At 44.7% G+C, this 18,162-nt stretch overlaps 4 protein-coding genes across 4 annotated transcripts; all 4 read left to right on the top strand.

Annotated features, from left to right (window-relative positions):
* Positions 1–767: 767 nt before the first annotated feature.
* trpc3 (transient receptor potential cation channel, subfamily C, member 3) lies at positions 768–6,574 on the top strand. The gene is made up of 11 exons (XM_084668978.1): positions 768–1,505; positions 1,984–2,169; positions 2,722–2,886; positions 3,303–3,519; positions 3,616–3,849; positions 4,395–4,659; positions 5,065–5,260; positions 5,389–5,598; positions 5,732–5,797; positions 5,909–5,984; positions 6,106–6,574. Exons 1-11 carry the CDS (start codon positions 771–773, stop codon positions 6,303–6,305), a joined length of 2,550 nt encoding a protein of 849 aa, XP_084525104.1. The 5' UTR covers positions 768–770; the 3' UTR covers positions 6,306–6,574.
* Positions 6,575–6,667: 93 nt separating this feature from the next.
* Positions 6,668–9,594, top strand: gstp1.2 (glutathione S-transferase pi 1.2). Its single transcript, XM_084669218.1, has 7 exons — positions 6,668–6,806; positions 7,208–7,243; positions 7,753–7,859; positions 7,993–8,080; positions 8,532–8,635; positions 8,906–9,007; positions 9,099–9,594. Coding segments are annotated over exons 1-7 (627 nt in total). The 5' UTR covers positions 6,668–6,805; the 3' UTR covers positions 9,288–9,594.
* A 569-nt stretch (positions 9,595–10,163) lies between these two features.
* fnta (farnesyltransferase, CAAX box, subunit alpha) lies at positions 10,164–14,184 on the top strand. Its single transcript, XM_084669107.1, has 9 exons — positions 10,164–10,351; positions 10,729–10,814; positions 10,938–11,052; positions 11,169–11,273; positions 11,681–11,807; positions 12,526–12,674; positions 12,804–12,866; positions 13,243–13,414; positions 13,512–14,184. Exons 1-9 carry the CDS (start codon positions 10,227–10,229, stop codon positions 13,662–13,664), a joined length of 1,095 nt encoding a protein of 364 aa, XP_084525233.1. The 5' UTR covers positions 10,164–10,226; the 3' UTR covers positions 13,665–14,184.
* Positions 14,185–15,066: 882 nt separating this feature from the next.
* Positions 15,067–16,392, top strand: tmem271 (transmembrane protein 271). Its single transcript, XM_084698750.1, has one exon. The coding sequence runs from the start codon at positions 15,121–15,123 to the stop codon at positions 15,910–15,912; it is 792 nt and encodes a 263-aa protein (XP_084554876.1). The 5' UTR covers positions 15,067–15,120; the 3' UTR covers positions 15,913–16,392.
* Positions 16,393–18,162: the final 1,770 nt, after the last annotated feature.

Raw genomic sequence — 18,162 nt, forward strand, 5'->3', positions numbered from 1 at the left:
TGAGTGGTGTTCAAGCCTGATTTCTGTCCAGGACATTGGATGGGTATTGCTCTGCAGTAGCACATTTGACTGCAGATTAAGAGGTCATAGGTTCAACATTAGTGAACTGTGTGTTGTTTTAGATAAGTGTGCTGAATGAATAAATAAGTGCTTCAGATGTGCCTGGATAGAAGTCCTGCTGGAAGAGCAGGAGAGCTGACCACATCCAGGCTGTAGGGAAGCTGCTTGTTGAATCTACAAAAGGTCTGACATGTTTTACTGAAATGTTCATATTGAACTGAATGTCTTAACCCTCTGTATTAACATAGTTTACCATTATGTTTGCTTGTATACTTTTCTAACCTGACCCAAGGTTATCCACAGCTTCTCCAGCCTGGCTCTGTTGGTATCTGGCGCAATGATAATGTGCCACAGACAGCAGCACCTGTAGTGCTCCTAGCATCTGTAGTGTTTCATTAAAACGCTATTAAACCAGTAGGAGTTCTGTGTCGGGGGTCTGTTCCATGACGGCTGATCCTGATTTGCTGCTGCTGAGGTGAGAAAAGACGCGTTTCCATCTCGTATGCCACCATGAACACACACAGGAGGCAGAATGACGCTGACTTGTATCACAGGATGTGAAAGAAATATAAAGCAACAAATCACGCACTTAAACAGTCGGCCGATTAATTTCTGCGTGATCTGTAACGCACACACAAAGTCTGATTTGAACGAAGCAGGTTATTTGTTTCAGTCTGTCCACAACGACGGAACTTGCCACGCACAGACGCATGAATGCAACCAGAGATAGGGGCCGTCGGATAGGGGTGCGCGGCCCGGCACTCATGTTCAATGGTCGCGGCACCAAACTTACCGCTGAAGAGGAGCGTTTTCTGGATGCTGCAGAGTATGGCAATATCCCAGTGGTGCGCAAGATGTTGGAGGAGATGCCTGCTCTTAATGTGAACTGTGTGGACTACATGGGCCAGAATGGGCTTCAGCTGGCGGTTGGAAACGAGCACCTGGAGGTGACGGAGCTACTCCTGCGGAAAGACAACTTGGCGCGTATCGGGGATGCGCTCCTTCTCGCCATCAGCAAGGGCTACGTCAGGATAGTGGAGACCATCCTGGCCCACCCGTCCTTTGTTACCAGTGAGCGTCTGACGCGTAGTCCCCGCGACCTGGAGGACGACGACTTCTATTCGTACGACGAGGACGGCACGCGCTTCTCACCGGACATCACTCCCGTGATACTGGCGGCGCAATGCCAGAAGTACGAGGTGGTTCACATGCTACTTCTGAAGGGCGCACGCATCGAGCAGCCGCACGATTACTTTTGCAAGTGCGAGGACTGCACTGAGAAACAGCTCAACGACTCATTTAGCCACTCGCGGGCTCGCATTAACGCGTACCGGGGGCTGGCTAGCCCTGCTTACCTGTCCCTCTCCAGCGAAGATCCCGTCTTTAAGGCGCTGGAGCTCAGCAATGAGCTGGCCAAACTTGCCAACATCGAGAAAGAGTTCAAGGTAGGCTACAGGATAAAAATGGCTTGAAATGTCATTTCGTTTTCCTGCTTTTTACATTGTGGTATAACAATATGTTCTTCAAGTTGAGTTGATTTGTATGTTTTTACGTCTGATACATTTAGTGCACGGAATATATTTTAATCTTATGTTTTCTATTAACACCAATTTTATGCCTGGTGTTTGTATATGTGCTACTGTGTCCACCAGGAGAAAAAGAACATTAAAAAAGAGACAACACACAATTGCTTCTCCCTGGTAAATATATATTTGGCAACAATTAACTAGGCTACTTGTTGTGTTCTTCATGATATCAGGACTGCATAGTACTCAATTGTCTCACAAAATCATGTGTCGTGTCAGTTGAACTTATATTGAGGATCATGAGTTATTCATAACGATTTCGTTATAACATGCACAAATTGACTGGAAAATAGTGGACATTAATGTTGCCCTTCTCTGTCTCTTGTTGTTTGTCCAGAATGATTATCGCAAGCTGTCTCTGCAGTGTAAGGACTTCGCGGTGGGCGTTCTGGACTTGTGTCGGGACACGGAGGAGGTTGAGGCCATCCTGAACGGTGACATAAGTAATGAGACGGAGGAGCGGCAGCGTCGCCACTCCCTCCTCAACAGGGTCAAACTCGCCATTAAGTACGAGGTGAAGAAGGCAAGTAACTGCGACAGGTCCTGCCAAGACCGAGACCCTGAGATTTTACATTTGACATTAGGCTACAGCAAGGCCGTAGCCATGGAGTCAACATTGGGGGGGACGAAATTTGCTGGGGAGTCCAAGGGTCCCCCCTGAAAACCCTTTTACGTTTAGTTATAAATATGATTACATTTTTTATGATAATTTTGGACAGTGCGTGGTTCCCTGTCGTAGTAGCACAATCATATTTTATTTATATTTCTATATCAATATATTGGGGGGGACATTTTTTACCAGATTTGAATATTGGGGATGCCCCCCCCCCCCCCCCTCCATACATATTATGATTACAGCCCTGGGCTGTAGTCATTTATCAGACACTTTTATGCAAAGCAACAGTGCATATGTACAAAATCAGAAATGCATAGTTCTAACAGTATTTCAGTGGTCAAAGAACGCTCTGTATTTCCAGGCATAGTGCAAAGTGTCCACATCTCAGCTGCCAAACACTGTGCTCACAGTATCTCAATCTCACGTCACTTCATTTGTTTTCCCGTTCTTCCTCCTCAGTTTGTAGCCCACCCCAACTGCCAGCAGCAGCTCCTGAGTCTGTGGTACGAGGACCTGTCCTTCTTAAGGGAGCAGAGCCTGCTGGTGAAGTGCCTCGTGGTGCTGCTGGTGGGCCTAGGTCTGCCCCTTCTCGCCACAGCTTACTGGCTGTGCCCTTGCAGCAGGGTGAGACCCCAGCACCATGCCAAACTTGTGCCATCACCACTCACCACCACCATACCAAACTACTGCCACCACCACCATGCCAAACTACTGCCATCACCACCATGCCAAACTACTGTCATCACCACCATGCCAAACTACTGCCATCACCACCATGCCAAACTACTGCCATCACCACCATGCCAAACTACTGTCATCACCACCATGCCAAACTACTGCCATCAGCACTCACCACCACCATGCCAAACTACTGTCATCCCTACTCACCATCATGTCGAACACTCTGGTGAACAGTCAAAGCCACAACACCTGTTACGCTTCACAAAGGTCTAAACATTTAGTTTATTTGGTTGGATTAGTAAATGATCAAACTGTTTAAGGCTGAATAACGTGGTCTGACTTGTTGCTTGTCTCTGCAGCTGGGCGCGGTGCTGCGAAGCCCCTTCATGAAGTTTGTGGCGCATGCAGCCTCCTTCATCATCTTTCTGTGTCTGCTGGTGTTCAGCGCCTCAGACCGCTTCACAGGCATCACCACGCTGCCCAACGAGACGGTCACGGAGCACCCCCGCCAGGTGTTCAGGGTGACCACCACACGCTTCAGCTGCACAGAGGGCCTCATCATTATCTGGGTTGCTGGTTAGATCAGACTTATGAGGAATTGTACAACAAAACAAATCCCTCTCAGTGTGGGTGTCTGCTCTCAGCACTGTGGTCTTCCTGTTTCCTGTGCAGGGATGATGTGGTCGCAGTGTAAGGAGCTGTGGACTCAGGGCTGCAGGGAGTACATCTTGCAGCTGTGGCACGTTCTGGACTTTGGCATGCTATCCATCTTCACAGCCTCCTTCACTGCCAGATTCATAGCTTTCCATCTGGCCAACAAGGCTCAGAAATACGTAGATGACCAGGTTCAGGCCAGCGATCTATCCCTCGTCACCCTGCCTCCACATGTCAGATACTTTACCTACGGTGAGAGCAAGGAGCACTTGTGTCTTTCAACTTGACATTCTCACCGCATAAACGCTGAGGGAACAAGCACTTTAGTGATCTGGAAGAAGTGTGTTGTCTTGCAAACAACTCATTCATTTTTTTGGGGGGGACTTGAAGTATGACGTAAACCTGCTTCCTCACTGGGTACTCTTCAATTTAATGTATTCATTCAGCAGGGGCTTTTATCGAAAGCTACATACAAATAGTGCACATGGAAAGTTCCATAGTTCCAAAGGTCCATAGTTCTGACAGTGTTTGGGTTCATGGTTCTTACACTATCTGTGGTTCTGTGTGATTCTGACTGGTTCTGACTGCTTCTGTGTGATTCTGACTGAATCTGTGTGGTTCTGACTATCTGTGTGGTTCTGTGATTATGACTGGTTCTGTGTGGTTATGACTATCTGTGTGATTCTGACTGGTTCTGTGTGGTTCTGTGTGATTCTGACTGGTTCTGTGTGGTTCTGACTATCTGTGTGATTCTGTGTGGTTCTGACTGGTTCTGTGTGGTTCTGTGCCCCTGCCAGCCAGGGCCAGATGGAGCCCTTCAGATCCTCAGCTGATCTCAGAGGGGCTGTACTCAATCGCCGTGGTGCTCAGCTTCCTGCGGATCGCCTACATTCTGCCGGCCAACGAAAGCTTCGGGCCTCTGCAGATCTCCCTGGGCCGGACGGTCAAGGACATTTTCAAGTTCATGGTCTTGTTCATCATGGTCTTCCTGGCGTTCATGATAGGCATGTTCATCCTGTATTCATACTACCTGGGCGCCAAGGTCAACCTGGCCTTTACCACGTGAGTATGTTCATCAGTGTGATGTTAGCTGTTACAGTCAGCTGGTACAGTCAGCTGGTACATTCCCAGCACATACAACATGATCCTGGGTGTGACTGGGGTTTGGGTCTACAGTGCTCTCAAGCTGTTGTGATGGGGTCAGGGGTCGGGTTACAATGTTAATCCACTGATGAGGTATGGAGACAGGCATGCTATGCAGTAGGAGTATCATGTCACACAATTAAATAAATAATGCCTTTTCAAAATAGGTTTTGAAAGAAGGGCCTTTACTGGGTATCTGTTACAGTATATACAGTGCCAAACTGTTCTTTTTTTCTTCTTCCCTATAGCTACTGACACTGTTTAAGTGACACAAGAGATTGTCTTTCCTTATAAAAAGTGACCAGTTTCATGTTGTTACTGTAGGGTGGAGGAGAGCTTCAAGACGCTGTTCTGGTCGATATTTGGACTGTCTGAGGTGTCCTCGGTTGTGCTAAAGTATGACCACAAGTTCATTGAGAACATTGGCTATGTGCTGTTTGGAATTTATAATGTGACGATGGTGGTGGTGCTTTTAAACATGCTCATAGCCATGATCAACAGCTCCTATCAAGAGATAGAGGTATGGTCTACCAGCACCCGTTACACCAACACCTGAACATGTTTCTTTTAATATGGGAAGATTAAAAGTTAACTTTTTAGGTGACTATGTTTCCAGTCCATGATTATATAGTCATTCCCTTCTCTCAGGATGATGCTGATGTGGAGTGGAAGTTTGCGCGGTCTAAACTGTGGCTGTCCTACTTTGACAATGGAAGGACCCTCCCCCCCCCCTTCAGCCTGGTGCCAAGCCCCAAGTCCTTCCTCAGGGTCATCCAGGCAGTCATCTGCCGCCTCCGCTGCCCAAGACGCAGCTTGGAGGGGAAGACAGACCTGGGGATATACTACACTAAGTCCAGGGTATGAATACATTTTGAAGTCACATAAATGAAGTCACCTAGATGGTGACAGTTTATGAAACAAGATATTTTGTTTCATAACATTGTTTATGTGTCTGTTTTAAAGTATGTTTTAAGTATGTGTCTTAATGTAGGCCAACCATCAAATGGCAGCGCTTCACAGTTTAAACAGCCAGCTGAACCAGCCCACTCGCTATCAGGTACAGAATGCCTGTCAGCGCTCCAGAATGTTACCCAGAGAGCTTGTCTTTGAATCCTCCATAAAAACACAACATCCCACCTGCTTACTATAATTAATCTCATGATTGCAGCAAATTATGAAGAGACTCGTCAAGAGATATGTCTTAAAAGCGCAGGTGGATAAAGAAAGTGATGAAGTTAATGAAGGTATAGCTCTAAAGATTAAGGTTAATTAATCTAAAGTACAGGTACAACATCACGGTCACACTGTCTCATAGTGTTGTCCTTTGTTCTTGTTGTCTCGGTCCTTCCACATCCCTGATTTCAGGGGAACTTAAAGAGATCAAGCAGGACATCTCGAGTCTTCGCTACGAGCTCTTGGAAGACAAGTCTCAGGTCACAGAAGAACTCAACTTTATCATCCAGAAACTGGGCACCCAACTGAACCCAGTCTCTACACACTATGCAGGCACAGGGGACACTGGAGATGGTCTGGCACAGCAGACAAACATTTATGCTACAATATAGCAATACAACACTTTCACAGTTTGTAAGATTTTCTTTGAATTTTTAATGAATCTGCTACCCGGAGGCATTTTACCTGACACTCCTATGCACATTCCAACATTGCATGTATGCGTAATAAAATAAGGTTCGTGTGAGGGAGTGGGAAGGGAAGAAATGGGCTACTAGTTATGCGAGTACATGTGGGAAACGTATTGACTTTGTTTTGTTAGGACAGTTTTGAATATGGCATTCACCAGCAGTGGTATTGTCACGAAACCACAATGTATCATACATGAAAAATAAACACGTTGCTTAGAAACTACTGCTTTCCAAGTGTACACTCGGGGAGCTCAACTTTGTCCTAATAGACCAATTAGCAGTCAGAATGACTCAGCACGTAGAGATGGGCGTCTCCAAGATCTCTTTTGTCCGTCGCTTTAAATGTCCAGACTCTTGTTCCCAAACGCACTCCGTCACTAACGCAGTCAACCTAACCTACAACATTCCCTTTTGCCTGCACAAGTAAGTTGCAAATTTCGTATTTTTGCAATGTTAATGCATTATGCAGTATTGCTCTGTGCTAGTTCTAGCTAGTTTTAGATTTTTCATTTAGTAGTTGCAGAGGTTTCTAAATAGCGCAATCGCAAGTCGACTGCTTCAGTGAATGTACGGTTATAAAGTGAATGTTATCGCGTTTGTAAAGATGGCTTAATCTACAAGTAATGCTTACACAAGAAACGTGGGTTAATCGTTATGTAACACGCGTCGCGACGCAGTGTGCTCGTTTGAGTTTGAGTTCGTGTCCTGATTTGTTGGACTGAACTAGCTAGTAAGTTGTCTGAGTAGCGCTTAAATGTCCGGATACAGTATGTGATGAAAAATGCTTTTTTTCCTGTGACTTATCACCTTTGTCACCCCTATAGTGCCGCCCTACACTATCACTTACTTTGCTGTGCGAGGTATGTGTAAAGAACAGAGAAATTAATGTATTTGTAAAATCATAATGCCACATGATCTTGAGCACGTGACTGTCTCTCCAGGGGCAAACCTATTTTCCACTTGGCGCTTGAGTTTTGTCTGATTAATCGACTGACTTATTTCATTGCATTACTTTGCAATGAAATAATTAGCTAACATCTACATTTTTGTTCTGTTCAGATGATTTGGCCTCGTCGGAATTTGATTCACTAAAGAGATTATCTTCCTCTCCTCCCAATTCCTTCCCTGGAGCTAGCCCTAGAGTATTGCATGTGACACATGCATTCATAGGCCGACATTAATGAGCCACCCTGACCCTACATTGTTTTGACAAAATTAAGGAGAAATTAGTCTGAATGTATTCATGTAAAAATATCAATAAAAAAAAATGTTTTCAGTCACCATTAAATATGACTGCGCTATGACTTCCTATGATTACTTTAGTCTGTGTGCCAAAGGTTTGTTTTTTACACAATGTTTTGTGTAACAGGGCGCTGTAGTGCTGCCAAGATTATGCTGGCGGACCAGGGCCAGCAGTGGAAAGACATTGTCGTCAACTTCGAAGACTGGACGAAGGGAGACCTAAAAGCCACTTGTGTGAGTGAAATATCTTATTTTTAACTTTTACTGATTTTATAATAGTCCGTTTATATATCTTCACTAATTATAATGTGACACCTGTGCATAATGTCTTTACAATTGGAAAAAAAAACTATTTTTGTTGTTTTAGGTTTTTGGCCAGTTGCCCAAGTTTGAGGATGGAGATTTGGCATTGTTTCAGTCAAACGCCATCCTGAGACACTTGGGTCGCAATCATGGTGATTTGCATCCTCACTCTCTTATTGATATAAGATCAGTAATTCATAGAATTTGTACATCATTTTTATAGACCAAGACTCTTTATTTTATATTCTTATTAGGCACATGTACTGTATCACTACTACCCGTCAATGCTTCGCAGTGTGTAAATTGCATAGTAGGTTTTGAGTCCCACACTAACCCACATCCCCCTGCAGATACTAGACACAATTTGTAAGTCACTTTGGATAGAAGTGTCTTCTAAGTGTCTTGAGTAATTGTCCATTAAAACCCATATATTACAATCCATTTACAGGCTATAATTTGTATTTAAACAACAGCTGGTATAAGAAGACCTTGCATAATGAAATACTGTTTAATTACACAAATTTATTACTTGGATTTTTTTGCTGAACAATTTTTGATGCTGCTACATGAATCAGGAGTGTAAAGGGTTGCTGTTGTCTTCAGGGGCGTATGGGAAGGACGCTAAAGAGGCGTCTCTCATCGACATGATGAACGATGGCGTAGAAGATCTGCGTCTCAAATACGGTCGCCTGATTTACCAGGAATACGTACGTATGGGAGGTAGCTCTGGTATCCTTTCTCCTGCAGAAGAGTAGGAGTTGACTCTTGGTTGTTAGAGCGGTTGAGCTTTGCTGACTTATTTCACCACATCTAAAGCACCTTCGGGTCCGTCTGGTTTTCATAATCAGTTTGATGGCTGTAGTGAGATTGAAATCATCTCTACATTGTTGTCATGTAGATGACTGGGCAACTGCTCAAGTGGTTATTGTGTTTTATCACCATGGCATTGACTCATTTTATTCACTCAACTATGACAGGAAACTGGAAAGGAGCAGTACCTGAAAGACCTGCCTGACCACCTCTCCAAGTTTGAGGCTGTTATGGCTCGCAACAAAACAGGTTTTCTTGTTGGTGATAAGGTACTCAATCCTGCCAGACTAGGGAAAAGTTTATTCATGAGAGCATCTGGAGACTTCATTCCCTGTGTTTTGTGTGTGTTATCTCTTCAAGGTTTCCTTTGCTGATTACAATCTGTTTGATATCCTGCTCAACCACCTGGTCCTGTGCGACTGCTGCCTGGATAGCTTTCCTTCCCTGAAGAGCTTTGTAGGAAAGATGTCTGCTCGACCTAAAATCAAGGTCTACACTGACTCTGACGAGTACAAGAAACTGCCTATCAATGGAAATGGCAAACAGTGATTGTTTGCTATTTCTGTTTGCCCCCCCCAAAACATAATCACATACATCTGGTACTAAAGTTAGATACTACTTATTTGGTTGTATTGCACTTCCGTTCATACTAATGGTTGTTAAGGGTCTATTGCATGTTAGTTAATAGTAATGGTTGTTTTGGGTTTATTGTAGGTTAGATGAAACCAATAGTTGTTTTTGTTTCCACCTTTTGTGTTTTCCCCATCATACTATACAACTTCAATGGATACAAATGTCTTTTTTTTTATATGGATTTGGCAGCTGAAATCTAATAAAAAGTACATTTGAAAAATGACTATTTTTTTGTCATTGCAGTCAATGACTTAATTATTTCAATGTTTAATGTTATTTTTAAAAAACAATTCACTGTTACTGGTCCATGACACTGGAAAAAACAATTCACTGTTACTGGTCCATGACGCTGAAAAGAAATATTGCATTTTGTCTCATGCACCAATCTGTTTCCTAAGTTGAAAGTAACTCAAGTTGATGTTATCGGGATGTAGCCTCTAGAACTGAAGAGGAGGAACCAGTTCTCCTTTTTCCCATCAAAAGAAAAGCTGTATTGGAAATTACATTGCAAATAAGTACAGGGTCCACGAGGTAAAAACATGAACGAAAATACTGTGGGAATTGAAAAGAGCAGTGGAAATGTGTAGGTGTACTTCTGCACATGATAGATTGCAGTGTCCTCGGACTGACCTCCTTTAAACAACGGTGAGGGTTAGCATATAGGTGCTTTATTTATGTATTGTGTTGATTTTTGGGGTTTATTTTGAGATTGTGAAGGCCACCGACTTCACACTCCCGAACAGTAGGCGGCGATGATGCGCCTTAAACGTTGGTTGCAACCTTCCATTAAAACTACAAGAAGAAGATTTCCTAGCGAACTCGGCTAGCATAAACTACTGTGCGAATTAACTAAAAATGTCCGGTCTAGAAGACAATTATGGGATACCCTCGGAATTTCAGGAGGAGAATGAAGGCGAAGGGGATTTTGAAGAGGAGCCTGAAGCTGATTACGTGAACCCTTTCCGATATGTCTTTTATAGGTAAATTAAGTTAGCTGGCTAGCTAGCTGGCAATATTCGGTAACTGGCCAATGAATATGACGAGCGCCATCATAATGCTTCGTTTTGCATAGCCTTCTCTTCTTCGCTAGCTAATTAGCACTGTATTTGTTTAGCTGCTAGTTGGCTTCGGTGTGAAAGATGTGTTGTCTTGACAGCTTCAAGCATCATCCATAAACGGGTCTTAGATCAAGCTAGTAGTCTCAATGGTCTACGAAAATCTGTCAGTGACCACTGCTCGAGTTACACCTGCCTGGGTTCCTAGCTAGCTCTAACTGCTAGCATAATTGACTTAAAACAAACCAGCATGCGATTGCAGATTGGGAACCTGAATGATCTGAATTTATTTTCCTCGACAGAGATAGGAAAGAGTGGTCGGATTTAGAGGGCGTTCCACAAGATGACGGACCCAATCCTGTTGTGAAGATAGCGTACTCTGACAAGTGTAAGTGAAATGGTCACAGTCTAAAGAGCAAAGTGTATATACCTAGCTCTACGTTTTTTTTAAATCCCTCAATCATCAATATTCGAACAAAAGATAAGTTACAATGCATGTTCTTTCCCACAGTCACGGATGTATATGACTATTTCCGAGCATTACTGAAGAATGATGAGAAAAGTGAAAGAGCCCTCTCACTCACTGCAGAGGCCATTGAACTGAACGCAGCAAATTATACCGTATGGTAATGAAGCCACACGTCACTATACCAGCTCATCACATAAAAAACTAAAAATTTCAAGTTGAATGAAAAAAAGAAAAAACATTGCAAGGGCTGACTTCCTTTGTGTGAATCTGCAGGCACTATCGTAGAGTCTTGCTGCAGGCTCTGGATAAGGACCTTCGGGAGGAGATGAACTACATTACAGCCATCATCGAGGACCAGCCAAAAAACTACCAAGTCTGGTGAGCTCCTGCAAGGTAGAAGCTCTGGTGAGCTCCTGCAAGGTAGAAGCTCTGGTGAGCTCCTGCAAGGGAGCAGCTCTGGTGAGCTCCTGCAAGGGAGCAGCCCTGGTGAGCTCCTGCAAGGGAGCAGCTCTGGTGAGCTCCTGCAAGGGAGCAGCTCTGGCTTGGATGCCACAGTGATGCAGTGTTTTTTTTGTGTCCTTTTGTTGTCAACTTTATTCATAGAGACAGACAGGAAAGTAGGGAGGGAGAGAAAGAAAGACATGCTGGACATTGCCTCAGGATGGATTTGAACCCAAGTCCCTGCGCTATGGCAGAGAGAAATATGACCATCATGAGCTTGTCCACACTCCATGCTCGCTACCCTATCTGCTCCCTGTGACCTTTCTCTGACCCCTGGTCTCCAGGCATCACAGACGCATCGTGGTGGAGTGGCTGAACGACCCTTCGGAGGAGCTGGAGTTCATAGCAGACATCCTGAACCAGGACGCCAAGAACTACCATGCATGGCAGCACAGGCAGTGGGTCATCCAGGTAGCAGCCTTAAGATTCATACATGGTCAAGATTTATACACAGAGTATCAGGATTTGAACATAGTCTGATTTTATTGTGCTTATTATTGATTCATGGGAATGGGGGAAGCACAGTATAAAAAGCATCGGCTCAATACATGATTACAGAATTATTAAAGGTCCCATGACATGAAATGTTGACTTTAGGAGGTTATTTAACATTAATGAGTTCCCCTAGCCTGCCTTTGGTCCCCCAGTGGCTAGAAATTTCGATAGGTGTAAACCAAGTCCTGTGTATTCTTCTCCACCTTTGAGAAAATGAAAGCTGAAACGCTCGGTTTTGAAAATCCTCTCCTTATGTTATCATAAGGAGGAAGGTTACCTCCCCTTTTTCTGCTTTGCCCGCACCACATTTGGCCCACCAATGAGAAAATGAGCTGCGAGCGCGATATTGGTTTTTCCTCGAGACATCATGGCTTGCGAATGACCGAAGCATGGCAGTTAGCCCCGTCTCTTTCTCATAGCATTTAAAGCTACAGACACAGAAACAGCACGTCCTGAGGAAAGCTCATTGTGGGACTGCTCGTAGTGGCTGTAATTCTGCACCAAGGCTGAATTTCGGGAAAGAGACTTCAGAAACACTTTTAAGGGGACCACTAAGGCCACAGCATGTCATGGGATCTTAAATGGAGGCCTGAAACAGTAAACTGTGGGGGTGGTGATCATGTGTCATCCCCAGGAGTACAGCCTGTGGGATAGGGAGCTGGAGTATGTGGACCAGCTGCTGGAGGAGGATGTCAGGAACAACTCCGCCTGGAACCAGCGGCACTTTGTCCTCTCCCACACAACTGGCTACTCTGACCCAGCCGTACTGGACAGGGAAGTTCGGTAAGTTTGTTAATTCATACCTGGAATCCTCTCTAATCTTACATAGAAATTATTGTCTTTAATTAGTTGAATTTGTACTGGCAGTGTGTCTTATCCATACGTAATACATTTGTATTACTCTTTCTGTAGGTATTGTCTCAAACAAATAAAGAAAGCTCCACACAATGAAAGTGCATGGAATTATCTGAAAGGGTGAGTTCCATAATTCAATTAAATATGGATGATTTCAACATATCCTCATACATTCACACACTGAGTAATCATAACACAACAGTTCCTAGCATGCTCCAGCAGATGGCAGTACTCTCTTGGTTTCATGAGTACTTGGAGAGACTGAGATTAGACCACGAGCGTCAGTGGCGGGGTCGGCATGGCTGTGGGGGAAGGCATCCTGCTGTGCCGCTTGACCTTTGGCTCGTCCACATTGATTGACAAACATTTGACAAAATATAAACACTCCCATTCAGCTGTTAAACACCCTGTGCATGACAATAACTATGTTGATAAATATGCCAACATAACGATGACACCCATCTGGCCTGGTAACTCTCCCCTGACCTGTGTCCAGGATCCTGCAGGACCGCGGCCTGTCGACCCACCCCGGCCTGCTGGAGCAGGTGTTGGAGCTCAGGCAGACCCACTCCTCCCCCTACCTCCTGGCCTTCCTGGTGGACAGCTACGAGGACGCGCTGGACTGCTCCTCCAGCCCCCAGGAGGAGTGCCTGAGCAGGGCCCTGGAGGTAACACAACTCCTCAACACTGCCCTCTGTTGTACTCTCCCTGACCCCAGCCCCCCCTCCCTTGACCCCCCAGACCCACTTCTCTGTCTCCCCCCAGCTGTGCGAGGTCCTAGCCCAAGAGAAGGATACCATCCGTAGGGAGTACTGGAGGTACGTGGGCCGGTCCCTGGAGAGTAAATACGGACCTGTGGTGAGGTCCGAGGTGGTCCCAGACTCTGCCCCTGGGCCCGAGGGAGAGGCCAGCAGCTGAGGAGCAGTCCCTGGTCCCCACCCCACTCTCACCTCCTTTTCCCTGTCTGCCCTACCCTCTCCATCCCCTCTATCCCTCCATCCCTCCACCTTCCATACCTTCATCCCCTCTATCCCTCCACCTCCTTCCATACCTTCATCCCCTCTATCCATCCATCCCTCCACCTCCCCTCCATCCCTCTATCTCAAGGTTGCTGCTTATTAACCAGTAGTGCAGCATCGCCATGTTGTTTAGGTGAAATGCTGTAACCAGGATAGTTCTGCTGTTTTTGCGTGACAAGGTAGTCAGGATGTGAGCCAGTGCTCTCTGTAGGGTCCCTGCTGGTGTCCAGACACACCTGCTGAGCAGAGGAGGGCCCCTGCTGCACCCAGATATCACGTATGTATCATGTTAAAGAAGTGGGTCACCTTTGTTGTCAATGCATATAGCTTTTTGCAGAATACAGGGTAACTGTATTGTACTGCTGTACTCCTACAATGTTTTTATGCAAGAAAAAGCCTGAATACATGAATATTGTAAACTGGGCAGTCTTCTCTTGAATTCTTGTGTGAACCATGATGCCTTGAAGGTCTTCTTTCAGTCATGTTTCCACTTTGCTGCTTGAGGCATAATAATCTACCATTAGGTGAATTGAAAAGAGCTAATGCATCTATAATTAACCAAACTAGAAATTAAATTAGTTAAGAATACATGAGTCACAACACAGGCTGATATTAAGCCACATACATATTTTAGTGTAAGTGGTGTTCTAGCTTGTAAAATATATACATTTATAATAATAAATGGAGTCGCTCCAGCTAGGCTACAAGTGTCAATCCAAAAGCCCCAAGGCTCTAAAACTGGATTTTTTCTTCTTCCAGTTTCTGCAATAAAAAAAAAAACTTAAAAAGATATTATCTAAAACAATGCTGTTTTCTCAAAATGCCATTAGAATCCAAAGACAGTCTTGTTAGAAGCAACAGCCGGTCACAGGTTTAGTACCACGGACAGCGTTTGGTACACGCTACTCACTGGCCTATGTTGCGTGTCACTAAACTCCCTGAAAGATCCAAGTCTTAACTCCCAGGTTTCCAGACATTGTTTGATCTCTGCCGCTCCTCTGCAGCATGGTGAAGAAATTCTATGAATCACCCTCACGCGACGTGAGTACCGGAGGGATGCCTATAATCCTGGTATAACTTGATGGGATAGGAGTGTCATGAAGGTATTCATTACCACAGGGTTGGATTTGGGGAGTGTTTACCGCAGAAACAAACCATTCTTTCCATTAATAATTAATACGTTCATGAAGCAGCGGGAACGCGAGAGAGAGCATGCAGTACTGGAGATCCTTGTTCTGAATAGCTGTCACCGGCGTATCATGTCACAGTCTGACAGCGCTTCGCGAGGGGCAGACGAGGAGGACGCGGGAGGATGAGGGAGCAAGAGGGACCGGGAGAGGTAGAGGAGGAATATAATGAAGTTGAGTGGGAAAGGACTGTGTACTATCATCTCCAGCACCCTCCTCTTCCTCTGTGCCGTGAGCGAAGTTGTTGTTGGATTCAAATGCATCGCGATGGGCACAAGGGTAAAAGTGCATTTCCATCTGGGCACTGCGGCCGGAGCCTTCTACTCTGGGATACTTATCGTTATCGGCCAGGCGCTCCTGGGCTTTGCGCTGCTTTGTTGCAAAGGGAAGCCCGGGTGTCGGAATTTGTTCCTCCTGGGCATCCTGGTGTTCTTGCTAGGAGTACTCACAGCCTTCTCTGGCGCCGTGGTGGACGGGGACACGGTGTCTCTGGTAGAGCGGAAATATTCACACTATTGCCTGCACTCAGTGGATTTAAACCACATGTGCGAGCAACTAAAGGAATATCAGAGAGGGCTAGTTATCTCAACCATTCTTAGCACTTTGGAATGCCTTCTCGGGCTTATGAACTTGATTATTATAAAAAAATATAAAACAGCGCAGTTTTACAGACGGAGGCAATCTCAGAGACAGAGTACGGGGGCAATTATATTCAACGAAGAACAGGACTTCTCCTCTGCAGAATTTCAGCCTGTTTCCTATATAAACTTGGGTGTTTTTAATGTGTTTGATGAAGCCGGAGTGGAGGTACAATGCGGGGGCCACCCGTCAGTTGAGCTCCCGGGTTATTCGCCCACGGATTCTGAACTAAATCATTCCTATCCCTTTTCTTACCCGCTTCCGAGTGAACTACCGCCCGCGTATGAAGACATTTTCCCTCGAGAAGAAAGCAACAAATAGTCTAGCAAGTCTTAGTCCATCAGTTCCAAATTCTGCAGTGACAATCACCGGCTTTTACCCCACAGAGTAAGATACTCTATATGAGGAGAAAGGGCAATTTTCTTAAAAAACTGGATTTAATTCATCACAGCATTGTGAGCTCTCATGCGTAGCTATTTTTTTTAGCAAGAGTCCCTGCCTAGTCCATTGACAAAATGCAACAAGAACATGCTGTCTATAAATTAGGCTATTTTCATCATCAGTCGACTAGTTTACAGTATAGTCAACGGTGTTTGGAAAAAGAAAAGTCCCTACTTTACTTTTGAGATGTTACCATACAATTTAAGATATCAAAGCAGCGTTTGTGTTGCTTTCAGATTGTAAACACTATGCTCAAATAGGTTGTTGTTGTTTATTGTTCCTTACCATATCAATAAACGTGTATTTACTCTTATCCAATGTTGACATCTAAAGTCTGCTAACCTGAATAAATAAACTTAAACCACCACTTGTTCAATTCCCCATTAGCCCACTGCCTCCCCGTTACACCCTCCAGCAAACAAGTCAAACTGTAAACATGGACCTAGAGTAGATGACAGCACAGTTATTTAAACACGTCATGCATAGAACAACTCGTGGCCGTGCAATGTTGCCGGTAGCGTAACGGTAGTGTGTTCAGTGCTGAGCAGAGAGCAGATGTCATGTTCTCACCTGAACGTGACTCACAGGGTGGGTCTGTCTCAGGGGCGTTGTTAGACATAAAGCCCTACTGGGGCACAGGCCCCCTATTCATAACCCTTTTTTTCTTCCAAGCTTGCTGCGGACAATGCACTAGGCTACTAGGCTATAGAAACTCCCATTGCTTAACCCACTATACAACAGTTCAGGGGCGCAAGTTTGATATCAGCTCTGGCAGGGACATCATCAATAGTTAAAATGCAAGCGTGCACCTTTTTTCCGCATTCATTTGAGCGCAAATAGCCTACTGTTTTTTTTTGCTTCATGTAATATTGTTTTAATGTTTTAGTCAAAATAAGATGATCGGTAGGCCTATTATTTAGAAACTAGCTCAATTCTGACTTGTGTGCCAAGTCCAACACCTGGACTTCTGTGTGCGTGCTGCAGTGGCTATTTGGCAAGCTCAGAAGAGCACGCTGACATGGAATTCTGTGGGCATTGGTTTGTGTTTTTGGTTAAACTGCTGATTTTTCAAGCGATGATTGGGATTCTGCATTTATTTTTTCCGCGATTATCAATCTAAATGAATGCACTGACTAATAAAGTAAATTGTTAAAACTCAAACATATACTGGAGCTCAGCTGATTTATACTGGGGCACGTGCCCCTGTAAAAAGGGTCTAGACATCCCTGGTCTGTCTCATCACTCATATGAGCTTTCTTTTCTGACATGAGGTCTGGAACTGCTCTGTTAGTAGGTGTTTTCAATTCCTCTTTTAGGAGCAGTGGACAAAAACCTTAATTCTAATAGTTGACATGGAAATAATAGTGAAATTACATTTAGTTTGAGACCATCTAATGAGACAGGCTTAGGCTACTCTTAGTTTGCCAGTTTGCCATGGAATGACATCATACATCTAAACTTGTCTTCTTTAAGCCTTTCGATTCCATCATAGTTAGTTCTGACGTTGTCACAACTGCAGAGAAGCAAATCTCAGGGTTGACTTGATTGCAGGGCCGGCCTAAGCCTTTATGGGGCATTAAGCAAAATTGATTTGGGGGCCCCTTGGCGTTGCTTATCGTTGCCAATAAAAAAAAAGGATATATACATTTTTACACTTATACATTAAACTGTAATTTAATGTGCTCTTGGGGGCCCTCTGGTAGCCACAGGGGCCCTAAGCAGCCGCTTAGTTCGCTTATGCCTTGGGCCAGCCCTGCTTGATTGGATGATTACTGAGAATACCTGGCCGGTGGCACCTGTCTTCTTACTTTAATCTTCAGCGTTGATTGTTACCAGCCAGAATGTTATAGCAAAGAGGTAAAGGACAGTGTGCAAGCTCTACTCAACTGTTAGCTATGCAGCCTATACAGCTGTTAGCTATCTACTCTGCTGTTAGCTATGTAGTCTATACAGCTGTTAGCTATCTACTCTGCTGTTAGCTATGTAGCCTATTGAGCTGTTAGCTATGTAGCCTATTGAGCTGTTAGCTATGTAGCCTATTGAGCTGTTAGCTATGTAGCCTACTCAGCTCAATGTACTCTGCTGTGTTACTGTGCTCTGCCCTGCTGTTGAGCTGCAGGATGGGCCTGA

The sequence above is a fragment of the Hypomesus nipponensis genome, chromosome 1 (assembly GCF_054491055.1).
Source record: "Hypomesus nipponensis isolate SF chromosome 1, ASM5449105v1, whole genome shotgun sequence".
In the NCBI taxonomy this organism is placed as follows: Eukaryota; Metazoa; Chordata; class Actinopteri; order Osmeriformes; family Osmeridae; genus Hypomesus; species Hypomesus nipponensis.